At 57.4% G+C, this 18,336-nt stretch overlaps 1 protein-coding gene across 1 annotated transcript in view; it reads left to right on the top strand.

Annotated features, from left to right (window-relative positions):
• Positions 1-17,124, top strand: part of OPLAH (5-oxoprolinase, ATP-hydrolysing) — a gene marked incomplete at its 3' end in the record, with an annotated part of 31,705 nt that extends 14,581 nt beyond the window's left edge. Inside the window, exons 2-6 of the mRNA XM_072360887.1 lie at positions 1,464-1,652; positions 4,172-4,286; positions 5,772-5,895; positions 11,916-12,111; positions 16,959-17,124. Coding sequence (XP_072216988.1) covers positions 1,464-1,652; positions 4,172-4,286; positions 5,772-5,895; positions 11,916-12,111; positions 16,959-17,124 — 790 coding nt within the window. The remainder of the gene's footprint in view (positions 1-1,463; positions 1,653-4,171; positions 4,287-5,771; positions 5,896-11,915; positions 12,112-16,958) is intronic.
• Between the last annotated feature and the right edge of the window lie 1,212 nt (positions 17,125-18,336).

Genomic DNA, 18,336 nt, shown 5'->3' with positions numbered 1-18,336 from the left:
GGGCTGAGTGCTGCCCTATGGGGCCCATCCAATCTTATGGGTCCCATTCATCCCTATGGGTCCCATCCATCCCTATGGGGCTGAGTGCTGCCCTATGTGTCCCATCCATCCCTATGGGTCCCATCCATTCCTATGGGTCCCATCCATCCCTATGTGTCCCATCCATCCCTATGGGTCCCATCCATCCCTATGGGGCTGAGTGCTGCCCTATGTGTCCCATCCATCCCTATGGGTCCCATCCATTCCTATGGGGCTGATTGCTGCCCTATGGATCCCATCTATCCCTATGGGTCCCATCCATCCCTATGGGGCTGAGTGCTGCCCTATAGGTCCCAGCCACCCCTATGTGTCCCAGCCATCCCTATGTGTCCCACCCATCCCTATGGATCCCATCCATCCCTATGTGTCCCATCCATCCCTATGGGTCCCATCCATCCCTATGTGTCCCATCCATCCCTATGGATCCCATCCATCCCTATGTGTCCCATCCATCCCTATGGGTCCCATCCATCCCTATGTGTCCCATCCATCCCTATGGATCCCATCCATCCCTATGTGTCCCATCCATCCCTATGGGTCCCATCCATCCCTATGTGTCCCATCCATCCCTATGGATCCCATCCATCCCTATGTGTCCCATCCATCCCTATGTGTCCCATCCATCCCTATGTGTCCCATTTATCCCTATGTGTCCCAGCCATCCCTATGTGTCCCATCCATCCCTATGTGTCCCATCTATCCCTATGGGTCCCATCCATTCCTATGGGGCTGAGTGCTGCCCTATGGCTCCCATCCATCCCTATGTGTCCCATCCATCCCTATGTGTCCCATCCATCCCTATGGCTCCCATCCATCCCTATGTGTCCCATCCATCCCTATGGGTCCCAGCCATCCCTATGGGGCTGAGTGCTGCCCTATGGGTCCCATCCATCCCTATGGGGCTGAGTGCTGCCCTATGTGTCCATCCCTATGGGTCCCATCCATCCCTATGGGTCCCATCCATCCCTATGGGGCTGAGTGCTGCCCTATAGGTCCCAGCCACCCTTATGTGTCCCATCCATCCCTATGTGTCCCATCCATCCCTATGGGTCCCATCCATCCCTATGGGTCACATCCATCCCTATGTGTCCCATCCATCCCTATGGGGCTGAGTGCTGCCCTATAGATCCCATCCATCCCTATGTGTCCCATCCATCCTTATGTGTCCCATCCATCCCTATGTGTCCCATCCATCCCTATGTGTCCCATCCATCCCTATGGTCCCATCCATCCCTATGTGTCCCATCCATCCCTATGTGTCCCATCCATCCCTATGGATCCCATCCATCCCTATGGGGCTGAGTGCTGCCCTATAGATCCCATCCATCCCTATGTGTCCCATCCATCCCTATGTGTCCCATCCATCCCTATGTGTCCCATCCATCCCTATGGGGCTGAGTGCTGCCCTATGTCTCCCTTTGCAGTGTGGTGTCCCGGTCCCACCCCGCGGCCCATTGGACGGCAGCCTGTTGCAATGGATCCGTATGGGCACCACGGTGGCCACCAACGCGTTGCTGCAGCGCCGCGGGGATCCCATCGTCCTGTTGGTCACTCGCGGTTTCCGGGACCTGCTGCACATCGGGACACAGGCCAGGCCCGATATATTCGACCTGGTGAGGGTCAAAGGTCATGGGGTCATAAATAGGGTCAGTGGTGAAAGGTCAGAGGTCAAAGGTTTAGGGGTCAAAAGTCATGAGTTCAACGTCCTGGGGTCCAGGGAGTAAAGACCCCAATAAACCCCCCCAATACCCCCAATACCCCCCATAGGCCTCCATTACCCCCCATTACCCCCCATAACTCCCAATACCCCCCATTGACACCTATTACCCCCCATAGCCCCCCCAATACCCCCATTACCCCCCATTGCCCCCATTACCCCCCATTGCCCCCCATAACCCTCCATTGACACCCATTACCCCCCATAGGCCTCCATTACCCCCCATTACCCCCATTATGCCCCATAGCCCCCCATTGCTCCCCATTACCCCCTATAGCCCCCCCAATATCCCCCATGGACACCTATTACCCCCCATAGCCCCCCCAATACCCCCATTACCCCCCATTACCCCCCATAGGCCTCCATTACCCCCCATAACCCCCATTATGCCCCATAGCCCCCCATTGCTCCCCATTACCCCCTATAGCCCCCCCAATACCTTCCATGGACACCTATTACCCCCCATAGCCCCCCCAATACCCCCATTACCCCCCATAGCCCCCCTAACACCCCATTACCCCCATTATGCCCCATAGCCCCCCAACACCCCCCATTACCCCCCATTGGCCTCCATTACCCCCCATTAACCCCCATAACCCCCATTATGCTCCATAGCCCTCCATTGCCCCCCATTACCCCCTATAGCCCCCCCAATACCCCCCATGGACACCTATTACCCCCCATAGCCCCCCCAATACCCCCATTACCCCCCATGGCCCCCCATAAAACCCCATTACCCCCATTATGCTTCATAGCCCCCATAACTCTCCATTGACACCCATTACCCCCCATAGCTCCCCCAATACCCCCCGTTACCCCCCATAGCCCCCCATAACCCTCCTGTACCCCCAATACCCCGATTACCCCCCATACCCCCCCTATTACCCCCCATTGACTCCCATTACCCCCCATAGCCACCCCAACACCCTCCATTACCCCCCATACCCCCCCCCAATACCCCCCATTACCCCCCATAGGCCTCCATTACCCCCCATTACCCCCCATTACCCCCCATAACCCCCAATACCCCCCATTTACACCCATTACCCCCCATAGCCCCCCATTACCCCCATTATGCCCCATAGCCCCCCATTGCCCCCCATTACCCCTCATAGCCCCCCATTGCCCCCCATCACCCCCCATAGCCCCGCATTGCCTACCCAATACCCCCAATAACCCCATACCCCCCATAGCCCCCCATTACCCCCATTATGCCCCATAGCCCCCCAATGCCTCCCATTACCCCCTATACCCTTCCATTACCCACCATAGCCCCCCCAATACCCCTCATTACCCCCTATAGGCCTCCAGTACCCCCCATTACACTCCCAATACCCCCCATTACCCCCATTATGCTCCATAGCCCCCCATTGCCCCCCATTACCCCTCATAGCCCCCCAATACTCCCATTACCCCCCATAGCCCCCCATAGCCCCCGCAATACCCCCATTACCCTCCATAGCCCCCCATAACCGTCCATTGACACCCATTGCCCCCCATAGCCCCCCCAATACCCTTCATTGACAACCATTACCCCCCATTATGTCCCCTAGCCCTCCAATACCCCCATTACCCCCCATTGCCCCACATAACCCTCCATTGACACCCATTACCCCCCATTGCCCCCCCAATACCCACCATTGACACCCATTACCTCCCATTGACACCCATTACCTCCCATTGACACCCATTACCCCCCATTACACCCCCAATACCCCCCATTACCCCGCATTACCCCCCATAGCCCCACCAATACCCCCCATTGACACCCATTACCCCCCATAGCTCCCCATAACCCCCCATTGACACCCATTGCCCCCCATAGCCCCCCATAACCCCCCATTGACACCCATTACCCCCCATAGCCCCCCCAATACCCCCCAATTACCCCCCATAGCACCCCATAACCCCTCTGTACCCCCATTACCCCCCATAGCCCCCCAATACCCCCATTACCTCCCATAGCCTTCCATTGCCCCCCATTACCCCCCGTAACCCCCAATACCCCCCATTGACACCCAATACCCCCTATAGCCCCCCCAATACACCCCATAGCCCCCCCAATACCCCCATCACCCCCATTAACCCTCATAGCTCCCCATTACCCCCATTACCCCCATAGCCTCCCCATAGCCCCCCCAGTACCACCATTGCCCCCCATAGCCCCCCCCAATACCTCCTATACCCCCATAGCCCCCCATAGCCCCCCATAACCCCCCTGTACCCCCATAGCCCCCCCATAGCCCCCCATAACCGCCCTGTACCCCCATTAACCCCCATTAACCCCCATTACCCCCCATAGCCCCCCATTACCCCATTACCCCATTACCCTTCATAGCCCCCCTATAACCCTATTCCGGCTGTTCCGCACTCTGTCCTCTCCCCCCCCCATTCCCAATCCCGGCTGTTCCTTAGTCCGTGCGCTGCCCCCCCCCGCTGTACGAGGCGGTGATCGAGGTGGACGAGCGACTGATCCCGGTACGGAGCGACTGCAAGTTACCCGGATGTGAAACCATGGAGACCGTGCGAGGTATTATGGGCTGTATGGGGTTACCTGCGGTCATGGGGGTTAGATGGGTTATATGGGGTATATGGGGTTATATGGGATATATGGGGTTATATGGGATATATGGGGTTATATGGGATATATGGGTTATATGGGGTTATATGGGTTATATGGGGTTATATGGGGTTATATGGGTTATATGGGATATATGGGGTTATATGGGTTATATGGGTTATATGGGGTTATATGGGGTTATATGGGTTATATGGAGTTATATGGGGTTATATGGGTTATATGGGGTATATGGGTTATATGGGGTTATATGGGGTTATATGGGTTATATGGGTTATATGGGGTTATATGGGTTATATGGGGTATATGGGTTATATGGGGTTATATGGGTTATATGGGGTTATATGGGGTTATATGGGGTTATATGGGTTATATGGGGTTATATGGGGTTATATGGGTTATATGGGGTTATATGGGTTATATGGGTTATATGGGTTATATGGGTTATATGGGGTTATATGGGGTTATATGGGTTATATGGGTTATATGGGTTATATGGGGTTATATGGGTTATATGGGGTTATATGGGTTATATGGGTTATATGGGATATATGGGTTATATGGGGTTATATGGGTTATATGGGGTTATATGGGTTATATGGGTTATATGGGTTATATGGGGTTATATGGGGTTATATGGGTTATATGGGTTATATGGGGTTATATGGGTTATATGGGGTTATATGGGGTTATATGGGGTTATATGGGTTATATGGGGTTATATGGGTTATATGGGGTTATATGGGTTATATGGGTTATATGGGTTATATGGGGTTATATGGGTTATATGGGTTATATGGGGTTATATGGGTTATATGGGTTATATGGGTTATATGGGGTTATATGGGGTTATATGGGTTATATGGGGTTATATGGGGTTATATGGGTTATATGGGTTATATGGGTTATATGGGGTTATATGGGGTTATATGGGGTTATATGGGTTATATGGGTTATATGGGTTATATGGGTTATATGGGGTTATATGGGTTATATGGGTTATATGGGGTTATATGGGTTATATGGGGTTATATGGGGTTATATGGGTTATATGGGTTATATGGGTTATATGGGGTTATATGGGGTTATATGGGGTTATATGGGTTATATGGGTTATATGGGGTTATATGGGTTATATGGGGTTATATGGGGTTCTATGGGGTTATATGGGTTATATGGGGTTATATGGGTTATATGGGTTATATGGGTTATATGGGGTTATATGGGGTTATATGGGTTATATGGGATATATGGGGTTATATGGGTTATATGGGTTATATGGGGTTATATGGGTTATATGGGGTTATATGGGTTATATGGGTTATATGGGTTATATGGGGTTATATTGGTTATATGGGGTTCTATGAGGCTCTATGGGGCTCTATGGGCTCTATGGTCTCTATGTGCTCCCTATACACTCTATGGTTGCCATGTCAGGTCGCAGTGGGCAGCAGCTGCTGGTTCTCAAGGCTCCGGATCTTTCCGCTCTTCGTGCTGAGCTGCAGCTGGTTTGGGAGCGGGGGGTCAGGAGCGTCGCCGTGCTGCTGCTGCACTCCTACACGTCAGTACAGGGGGCGCCCCATAACTGGGACCCACAAGTGTGACCCATAACTGGGACCCATAACTGACCCATAACTGGGACCCACAAGTGTGACCCATAACTGGGACCCATAACTGACCCATAACTGGGACCCACAAGTGTGACCCATAACTGGGACCCATAACTGCAACCCATAACTGGGACCCATAACTGACCCATAACTGGGACCCATAACTGACCCATAACTGGGACCCATAACTGACCCATAAGTGGGACCCATAACTGACCCATAACTGGGACCCATAACTGACCCATAACTGGGAGCCATAACTGACCCATAACTGACCCATAACTAACCCATAACTGGGACCCATAGCTGACCCATAACTGGGAGCCATAACTGACCCATAACTGACCCATAACTGACCCATAACTGACCCGTAACTGACCCATAACTGACCCATAACTGACCCGTAACTGACCCGTAACTGACCCATAACTGGGACCCATAACTGACCCATTACTGACCCATAACTGACCCATAACTGACCCGTAACTGGGACCCATAACTGACCCGTAACTGACCCGTAACTGACCCATAACTGACCCATAACTGGGACCCATAACTGACCCATAACTGGGACCCATAACTGACCCATAACTGACCCATAACTGGGACCCATAACTGACCCATAACTGACCCACAAGTGTGACCCATAACTGGGACCCATAACTGACCCATAACTGACCCATAACTGACCCATAACTGGGAGCCATAACTGACCCATAACTGACCCATAACTGGGACCCACAAGTGTGACCCATAACTGGGACCCATAACTGCAACCCATAACTGGGACCCATAACTGACCCATAACTGGGACCCATAACTGACCCATAACTGGGACCCATAACTGACCCATAAGTGGGACCCATAACTGACCCATAACTGGGACCCATAACTGACCCATAACTGGGAGCCATAACTGACCCATAACTGACCCATAACTAACCCATAACTGGGACCCATAGCTGACCCATAACTGGGAGCCATAACTGACCCATAACTGACCCATAACTGACCCATAACTGACCCGTAACTGACCCATAACTGACCCATAACTGACCCGTAACTGACCCGTAACTGACCCATAACTGGGACCCATAACTGACCCATTACTGACCCATAACTGACCCATAACTGACCCGTAACTGGGACCCATAACTGACCCGTAACTGACCCGTAACTGACCCATAACTGACCCATAACTGGGACCCATAACTGACCCATAACTGGGACCCATAACTGACCCATAACTGACCCATAACTGGGACCCATAACTGACCCATAACTGACCCACAAGTGTGACCCATAACTGGGACCCATAACTGACCCATAACTGACCCATAACTGACCCATAACTGGGAGCCATAACTGACCCATAACTGACCCATAACTGGGACCCACAAGTGTGACCCATAACTGGGACCCATAACTGCAACCCATAACTGGGACCCATAACTGACCCATAACTGGGACCCATAACTGACCCATAACTGGGACCCATAACTGACCCATAAGTGGGACCCATAACTGACCCATAACTGGGACCCATAACTGACCCATAACTGGGAGCCATAACTGACCCATAACTGACCCATAACTAACCCATAACTGGGACCCATAGCTGACCCATAACTGGGAGCCATAACTGACCCATAACTGACCCATAACTGACCCATAACTGACCCGTAACTGACCCATAACTGACCCATAACTGACCCGTAACTGACCCGTAACTGACCCATAACTGGGACCCATAACTGACCCATTACTGACCCATAACTGACCCATAACTGACCCGTAACTGGGACCCATAACTGACCCGTAACTGACCCGTAACTGACCCATAACTGACCCATAACTGGGACCCATAACTGACCCATAACTGGGACCCATAACTGACCCATAACTGACCCATAACTGGGACCCATAACTGACCCATAACTGACCCACAAGTGTGACCCATAACTGGGACCCATAACTGACCCATAACTGACCCATAACTGACCCATAACTGGGACCCATAACTGACCCATAACTGACCCATAACTGGGACCCATAACTGACCCATAACTGACCCATAACTGGGAGCTCAACCCCATCCATGACCCCAACCCAACTCATTTATAACCCCAGCCCAACCCAACCCCCAACCCCAACCTAAAGCAACCCCAACCCAACCCCATCCATGACCCCAACCCAACCCAACCCAACCCCCAACCCAACCCCATCCATGACCCCAACCCAACCCAACCCAACCCCCAACCCAACCCCATCCATGACCCCAACCCAACCCAACCCAACCCCCAACCCAACCTCATCCATGACCCCAACCCAACCCAACCTCAACCTATCCATGATCCCAATCCAACCCATTTATGACCCCAACCCAACCCAACCCAACCCCAACTCCAACCCAACCCCAACTCAACCCAACCCAGCCCCATCCATGACCCCAACCCAACCCAACCCCCAACCCCCAACCCAACCCACACATGCCCCCAACCCAACCCCATTGACACCCCCATTCCCCCCCAGCTGTCCCACCCACGAGGAGCTGGTTGGCTCCCTGTTGTACTCGATTGGCTTCCACCCCCATCTATGACCCCAACCCAACCTCAACCCGAACCCCCAACTCAACCCAACCCAACCTATTTATGACCCCAACCCAACCTCAACCCATCCATAACCCCAACCCAACCCATCCATGACCCCAACCCAACCCAACCTCAACCCATCCATATTCCCAACCCCATCCATGACCCCAACCACATCCATAACTCCAACCCATCCCCATCCATGACCCCAACCCAACCCAACCCCATCCATGACCCCAACCCAACCCAACCCAACCCCATCCATGACCCCAACCCATCCATGAACCCAACCCAGCCCCATCCATGACCCCAACCCCATCCATGACCCCAACCCATTTATGACCCCAACCCAACCCAACCCCCAACCCCAACCCAACCCCAACCCAACCCCATCCATGACCCCAACCCAACCCAACCCCATCCATGACCCCAACCCAACCCAACCCCATCCATGACCCCAACCCCAACCCAACCCCATCCATTACCCCAACCCCAACCCAACCCCATCCATGACCCCAACCCAACCCAACCCATCCATGACCCCAACCCAACCCCCTGCATGACCCCAACCCAACCCAACCCAACCCCATCCATGACCCCAACCCAACCCAACCCCATTCATGACCTCAACCCAACCCATCCATGACCCCAACCCAACCCCCTGCATGACCCCAACCCAACCCAACCCAACCCCATCCATGACCCCAACCCAACCCCATCCATGACCCCAACCCAACCCCATCCATGACCCCAACCCAACCCAACCCCAACCAGACCCAACTCAACCCCAACCCAGCCCCATCCATTACCCCAACCCAACCCAACCCCCAACCCCCAACCCAACCCACCCATGCCCCCAACCCAACCCATTGACGCCCCCTTTACCCCCCAGTTGCCCCACCCACGAGGAGCTGGTTGGCTCCCTGGTTCGCTCGATGGGCTTCTACCCCCATCCATGACCCCAACCCAACCCAACCCAACCCAACTCAACCCCAACCCAACCCAACCCATCCATGACCCCAACCAAACCCAACCCCCAACCCCAACCCAACCCAACCCAACCCAACCCAACCCCATCCATGACCCCAACCCAACCCAACCCCCAACCCCCAACCCAACCCATTTATGACCCCAACCCAACCCCCAACCCCAACCCAATGCCAACCCAACCCAACCCAACCCATCCCCATCCATGACCCCAACCCAACCTCAACCCAACTTCATCCATGAACCCAACCCAACTCAACCCCAACCCAGCCCCATCCATGACCCCAACCCAACCCAACCCCCAACCCCAACCCAATGCCAACCCAACCCAACCCAACCTATTTATGACCCCAACCCAACCTCAACCCATCCATGACCCCAACCCAACCGCATCCATGACCCCAACCCAACCAAACCTCAACCCATCCATGACCTCAACCCAACCCAACCCCATCCATGACCCCAACCCCATCCATGACCCCAACCCAACCTATTTATGACCCCAACCCAACTCAACCCCAACCCAACCCAACCCCATCCATGACCCCAACCCAACCCCAACCCCAACCCAACCCATCCATGACCCCAAACCCAACCGAACCCCATCCATGACCCCAACCCAACCCCATCCATGCCCCCAACCCAACCCAACCCAACCCAACCCCATCCATGACCGCAACCCAACCCAACCCCCAACCCCCAACCCAACCCAACCCCAACCCAACCCAACCCAACCCAACCCAACCCCATCCATGACCCCAACCCAACCCAACCCCAACCCAACCCAACCCAACCTCAACCCATCCATGACCCCAATCCAAACCCAACCCCATCCCAACCCACCCATGCCCCCAACCCCATTGACGCCCCCGTTCCCCCCCAGCTGTCCCACTCACGAGGAGCTGGTTGGCTCCCTGGTGTACTCAATTGGCTTCCACCCCCATCTATGACTCCAACCCAACCTCAACCCGGACCCCCAACCCAACCCAACCCCATCCATGACCCCAACCCAACCCAACCCCCAACCCCAAACCCAACCCAACCCCAACCCAACCCAACCCAACCCAACCCCCAACCCCAAACCCAACCCAACCCCAACCCAACCCCAACCCAACCCAACCCCAACCCAACCCAACCCCAACCCAACCCAACCCAACCCAACCCCATCCATGACCCCAACCCCAACCCAACCCCCAACCCAACCCACCCATGCCCCCAACCCAACCCATTGACGCCCCCTTTACCCCCCAGTTGCCCCACCCACGAGGAGCTGGTTGGCTCCCTGGTTCGCTCGATGGGCTTCTACCCCCATCCATGACCCCAACCCAACCCAACCCAACCCAACTCAACCCCAACCCAACCCAACCCATCCATGACCCCAACCAAACCCAACCCCCAACCCCAACCCAACCCAACCCAACCCAACCCAACCCCATCCATGACCGCAACCCAACCCAACCCCCAACCCCCAACCCAACCCATTTATGACCCCAACCCAACCCCCAACCCCAACCCAATGCCAACCCAACCCAACCCAACCCATCCCCATCCATGACCCCAACCCAACCTCAACCCAACTTCATCCATGAACCCAACCCAACTCAACCCCAACCCAGCCCCATCCATGACCCCAACCCAACCCAACCCCCAACCCCAACCCAATGCCAACCCAACCCAACCCAACCTATTTATGACCCCAACCCAACCTCAACCCATCCATGACCCCAACCCAACCGCATCCATGACCCCAACCCAACCAAACCTCAACCCATCCATGACCTCAACCCAACCCAACCCCATCCATGACCCCAACCCCATCCATGACCCCAACCCAACCTATTTATGACCCCAACCCAACTCAACCCCAACCCAACCCAACCCCATCCATGACCCCAACCCAACCCCAACCCCAACCCAACCCATCCATGACCCCAAACCCAACCGAACCCCATCCATGACCCCAACCCAACCCCATCCATGCCCCCAACCCAACCCAACCCAACCCAACCCCATCCATGACCGCAACCCAACCCAACCCCCAACCCCCAACCCAACCCAACCCCAACCCAACCCAACCCAACCCAACCCAACCCCATCCATGACCCCAACCCAACCCAACCCCAACCCAACCCAACCCAACCCCATCCATGACCGCAACCCAACCCAACCCCCAACCCCCAACCCAACCCAACCCCAACCCAACCCATCCCAACCCAACCCAACCCCATCCATGACCCCAACCCAACCCAACCCCAACCCAACCCAACCCAACCTCAACCCATCCATGACCCCAATCCAAACCCAACCCCAACCCAACCCACCCATGACCCCAACCCAACTTAACCCAACCCATCCATGACCCCAACCCCATTGACGCCCCCGTTCCCCCCCAGCTGTCCCACCCACGAGGAGCTGGTTGGCTCCCTGGTTCGCTCGATGGGCTTCACCCACGTTTCGCTGTCGTCGTCGCTGTCGGGGATGGCGCGTGCGGTGCCGCGCGGGATGACGGCCTGCGCCGACGCGTACCTCAGCCCCACCCTGCACCGGTACCTGCACAGCTTCCAGAACGGCTTCACCGACAGGCTCAAGGTGGGGGGACAAGATGGTGGGTGTTGGGGGTCCCAATATGGCGGAGGAGGATCAATATGGTGGAGGGGGACCAATATGGCGGAGGGGTATCAGTATGATGGAGGGGGACCAATATGGCGGGAGTTGGGGGTCCCAATATGGCGGAGGGGGGACCAATATGGCGGAGGGGGATCCCAGTATGGCGGAGGGGGGAACCCAATATGGCAGAGGGGGATCCCAATATGGCGGAGGGGAAACCAATATGGCGGAGGAGGATCAATATGGCGGGAGAGGGGGTCCCAATATGGCAGGAGTTGGGGGTCCCAATATGGTGGGGGGATCCTAATATGGTGGGGGGTCCCAATATGGTGGAGGGGGGACCAATATGGTGGAGGGGGGACCAATATGGTGGGAGGGGGGAACCCAATATGGTGGGGGGGTCCCAATATGGTGGGAGGTGGGGTTCCCAATATGGCGGAGGGGGGACCAATATGGCGGAGGGGGGACCAATATGGCGGAGGAGTATCAGTATAATGGAGGGGGACCAATATGGCGGGAGTTGGGGATCCCAATATGGCGGAGGGGGATCCCAATATGGCGGAGGGGGGATCCCAATATGGTGGGAGGTGAGGGTCCCAATATGGCGGGGGGGGACCAATATGGCGCAGGGGGAACCAGTATGGCAGTAGGGGGATCCCAATATGGTGGGAGTTGGGGGTCCCATTATGGCGGAGGAGGGACCAATATGGCGGAGGGGGGACCAATATGGTGTGAAGGGGGGTCCCGATATGGCGGAGGGGGGAACCCAATATGGTGGGAGGGGGGGGGTCCCAATATGGTGGGAGGGGGATCCCAATATGGCAGGGGATCCTAATATGGTGGGGGGGACCAATATGGCGGAGGGGGATCCCAATATGGTGGGAGGGGGGGGTCCCAATATGGCGGAGGAGGGACCAATATGGTGGGGGGGGGACCAATATGGCGGAGGGGGGGTCCCAATATGGCGGGAGTTGGGGGTCCCAATATGGCGGAGGGGAATCAATATGGCAGAGGAGGGGGACCAATATGGTGGAGGGGGGAACCCAATATGGCGGGACTTGGGGGTCCCAATATGGCAGAGGGGGGGTCCCAATATGTTGGGGCAGACCAATATGGTGGGGGGGGGGTCTCAATATGGCGGAGGGGGGACCAATATGGCGGGGGGAGGGTTTCCAGATGGCAGAGAGGGAGCAATATGGAGGGGGGGGGGTCCTAATATGGTGAGGGACCCCCAACCCCAATGGGACCCTCAATCCTTAAAGGGCCCTCAACCCCAATGGGACCCCTGACCCTAATGGGACCCCCAACCCCAATGGGACCCTCAATCCTTAAAGGGCCCTCAACCCCAATGGGACCCCTGACCCTAATGGGACCCCCAACCCCAATGGGACCCTCAATCCTTAAAGGGCCCACACCCCAATATGACCCCCAGCCCTTAGAGGACCCCAACCCCAATGGGACCCTCAACCCTTAAAGGGCCCTCAACCCCAATAGGACCCCTGACCTGAATGGGACCCCCAACCCCAATGGGTCCTCCAATCCTTAAAGGGACCCCAACCCCAATGGGACCCCAATCCCAATGGGACCCCTGACCCTAATGGGACCCCCAACCCCACGACCCCAATGGGACCCCCAAACCCAAATGGGACCCCCAACCCTTAAAGGGCCCTCAACCCTTAAAGGGCTCCCAACCCTAATGGGACCCCCCAACCCCAATGGGACCCTCAACCCCAATGGGACCCCAGCCCTTAAAGGGCCCTCAACCCCAATATGACCCCCACCCCTTAAAGGGCCCTCAACCCCAATGAGATCCCCAACCCTAATGGGACCCTCAACCCTTAAAGGACCCCAGCCCCAATGGGACCCCTGACCCTAATGGAACCCCCAACCCCAATGGGACCTCCAATCCTTAAAGGGCCCATAACCCCAATGGGACCCTCAACCCTTAAAGGGCCCCCAACCCCCATGGGTCCTTCAACCCCAATGGGAACCCCTGACCCGAATGGGACCCCCAACCCCAATGGGACCCTCAACCCCTAAAGGGCCCTCAACCCCAATGGGACCCCCGACCGCAATGGGACCCCCAACCCTAATGGGACCCCCAACCCTTAAAGGGCCCCCAACCCCAATAGGACCCCCACCCCCAATGGGACCCTCAATCCTTAAAGGGCCCTCAACCCCAATGGGACCCCCAACCCTTAAAGGGCCCCCACCCCCACTGGGACCCCAACCCCAATGGGACCCCTGACCCGAATGGGACCCCCAACCCCAATTGGACCCCAACCCCAATGGGACCTCCAATCCTTAAAGGGCCCCGGGTCCTTAAAGGGCCTGCACCCCCAATGGGACCCCCAACCCTTAAAGGGCCCCCAACCCCAATGGGACCCCTGACCCTAATGGGACCCCCAACCCCAGTGGGACCCCCAACCGTTAGAGGACCCCCAACCCCAATGGGACCCTCAACCCTTAAAGGGCCCTCAACCCCAATGGGACCCCAACCCCAATGGGACCCCCAACCCTTAAAGGGCCCCCGACCCCACTGGGACCCCCCGGTCCTTAAAGGGCCCTCAACCCCAATGGGACCCCCGACCCCAATGAGACCCCCAACCCTAATGGACCCTCAACCCTAATGGGACCCCCAACCCTTAAAGGACCCCCAACCCCAAAGGGTCCCCCAATCCTTTAAGGGCCCCCAACCCCAATGGGACCCTCAATCCTTAAAGGGCCCCCAACCCTTAAAGGGCCCGCACCCCTAATATGACCCCCAAGCCTTAAAGGGCCCACACCCCCAAATAACCCCCAATCCTTAAAGGGCCCGCACCCCCAATGGGACCCTCACCCCTTAAAGGGCCCGCACCCCCAATATGACCCCCAACCCTTAAAGGGCCCACACCCCCAATATGACCCCCACCTCTTAAAGGGCCCTCACCCCCAATATGACCCCCACCCCTTAAAGGGCCCTCAACCCCAATGGGACCCCCAACCCTTTAAGGGCGCACACCCCCATAATGGGACCCCCAGTCCTTAAAGGGCCCCCAACCCCCATGGATCCTTCAAACCCAATGGGAACCCCTGACCCGAATGGGACCCCCCAACCCCAATTGGACCCCAACCCCAATGGGACCCCCAATCCTTAAAGGGCCCCGGGTCCTTAAAGGGCCTGCACCCCCAATGGGACCCCCAACCCTTAAAGGGCCCCCAACCCCAATGGGTCCTGCAACCCCAATGGGACCCCCATCCCCAATGGGACCCCCAACCCTTAAAGGACCCCCAACCACAATGGGACCCCAAACCCAAATGGGACCCCCAACCCTTAAAGGGCCCTCAACCCTTAAAGGGCCCCCAACCCCAATGGGACCCCTGACCCTAATGGGACCCCCCAACCCCACGACCCCAATGGGACCCCAACCCCAACGGGACACCCGCCCCTTAAAGGGCCTTCACCCCCAATATGACCCCCACCCCTTAAAGGGCCCTCAACCCCAATGGGACCCCCAACCCTTAAAGGGCCCACACCCCCATAATGGGATCCCCAGTCCTTAAAGGACCCCCAACCCCAATGGGACCTCAACCCCAATGGGACCCCAACCCTTAAAGGGCCCCCGACCCCACTGGGACCCCCAATCCTTAAAGGGCCCGCACCCCCAATATGACCCCCAACCCTTAAAGGGCCCTCACCCATAATGGGAACCCCAACCCCAATGGGACCCCCAACCCCAATGGGACCACTAACCCTTAAAGGGCCCGCACCCATAATGGGACCCCCAACCCTTAAAGGGCTCGCACCCCCAATATGACCCCCAATCCTTAAAGGGCCCGCACCCCCATAATGGGACCCCCAACCTTTAATGGGTCCCCAACCCCAATGGGACCTCAATCCTTAAAGGGCCCCCACCCCTTAAAGGGCCCGCACCCCCAATGGGACCCCCAAGCCTTAAAGGGCCCGCACCCCCAATATGGCCCCCCAACCCTTAAAGGGCCCGCACCCCCAATATGGCCCCCAACCCTTAAAGGGCCCTCACCCATAATGGGAACCCCAACCCCAATGGGACCCCCAACCCCAATGGGACCACTAACCCTTAAAGGGCCCGCACCCATAATGGGACCCCCAAGCCTTAAAGGGCCCACACCCCCAATATGACTCCCACCCCTTAAAGGGCCCGCATCCCCATAATGGGACCCCCAACCTTTAATGGGTCCCCAACCCCAATGGGACCTCAATCCTTAAAGGGCCCCCACCCCTTAAAGGGCCCGCACCCCCAATATGACCCCCAACCCTTAAAGGGCCCTCAACCCCAATGGGACCCCCAATCCTTAAAGGGCCCGCACCCCCAATATGACCCTCACCCCTTAAAGGGCCCACACCCCGAATGGGACCCCCAACCCTTAAAGGGCCCACACCCCCAATATGACCCCCACCCCTTAAAGGGCCCGCACCCCCAATCCGCCCCCATCCTTACCACCCCCCCCCCTCCCCGCAGTCGGTTCCGGTTCTGTTCATGCGCTCCGACGGCGGCCTGACGCCATTGGCTGAGTTCAGTGGGACCCCCAACCCCAATGGGACCCCCAACCCTTAAAGGGCCCCCAACCCCAATGGGACCCCAACCCCAATGGGACATCCACCCCTTAAAGGGCCCACACCCCTAATATGACCCCCAAGCCTTAAAGGGCCCGCACCCCCAATATGACCCCCGCCCTTAAAGGGCTCGCACCCCCAATATGACCCCCGCCCCTTAAAGGGCCCACACCCCTAATATGACCCCCAAGCCTTAAAGGGCCCGCACCCCCAATCCGCCCCCATCCTTACGTCCCCCCCCCCCTCCCCGCAGTCGGTTCCGGTTCTGTTCATGCGCTCTGACGGCGGCCTGACGCCATTGGCGGAGTTCAGCGGTTCTCAGGCGGTTCTGTCCGGTCCGGCCGGCGGCGTCCTGGGATTCGCCAGAACCGCCTGGAAAGAGCTGAGACCTCGGCCCGTCATCGGGTTCGACATGGGAGGTGAGGGGGGGGGACCCCAGACCCATCATGGGCTTCAATGGGGGGGGGATGCAGACCCCAGACCCATCATGGGCTTCAATGGGGGGGGGATGCAGACCCCAGACCCATCATGGGCTTCAATGGGGGGGGGGGTGAGGACCCCAGACCCATCATGGGCTTCAATGGGGGGGGGGTCGGGGGGGGTCGGGGGGGTGCGGACCCCAGACCCATAATGGGATTCAATGGGGGGGGAGATGGGAGGGGGGTTGAGGACCCCAGACCCCATAATGGGCTTCAATATGGGGGATGGGGGGTGGGGTGGGGGGGGCTGCAGACCCCAGACCCATAACAGGACTAGATATGGGAGGGGGGGGGAGTGGGGGGGTGATGGGGGGGGCTGCAGACCCCAGACCCGTAATGGGCTTCAATAGGGGGGGATGGGGACTGTAGACCCCAGACCCATAATGGGACTAGATATGGGGGGGGGGTGCAGACCCCAGACCCATAATGGGCTTCAATGGGGGGGGGGGGTGCCGACCCCAGACCCATAATGGGGTTTAATAGGGGGGGGTGCCGACCCCAGACCCATAATGGGCTTCAATAAGGGGGGGGGGGCGGACCCCAGACCCATAATGGGCTTCAATGGGGGAGGGGGGAGGACCCCAGACCCATCATGGGCTTCAATATGGGGGGGGGTGGGGGGCTGGGGGGTGGGAGGGGGGGCTGTAGACCCCAGACCCATAATGGGCTTCAATGGGGGGGGGATGGGGGGAGGGGGGGGTGCCGACCCCAGACCCATAATGAGCTTTAATAGGGGGGGGGGGCGGACCCCAGACCCATAATGGGCTTCAATGGGGGGAGGGGCGAACCCCAGACCCATAACGGGACTAGATATGGGGGGGGGTGCAGACCCCAGACCAATAATGGGATTCAATAGGGGGGGATGGGGGGTGCAGACCCCAGACCCATAATGGGCTTCAATGGGGGGGGGACATAGGAGGAGGGTTGTGGACCCCAGACCCCATAATGAGCTTCAATATGGGGGGGACCCCAGACCCATAAGGGGCTTCAATGGGGGGGGGTGGGGGGTGGGGCAGGGGGGGGCTGCAGACCCCAGACCCCATAATGGGCTTCAATGTGGGGGGATGCAGACCTCAGACCCATCATGGGCTTCATTGGGGGGGGGGACGGGGGGCCGGGGGGGTGCGGACCCCAGACCCATAATGGGATTCA

Source organism: Excalfactoria chinensis, unplaced genomic scaffold (assembly GCF_039878825.1).
Source record: "Excalfactoria chinensis isolate bCotChi1 unplaced genomic scaffold, bCotChi1.hap2 Scaffold_388, whole genome shotgun sequence".
Lineage (NCBI taxonomy): Eukaryota > Metazoa > Chordata > Aves > Galliformes > Phasianidae > Excalfactoria > Excalfactoria chinensis.
This window is presented reverse-complemented; position numbering and strand designations above follow the sequence as displayed.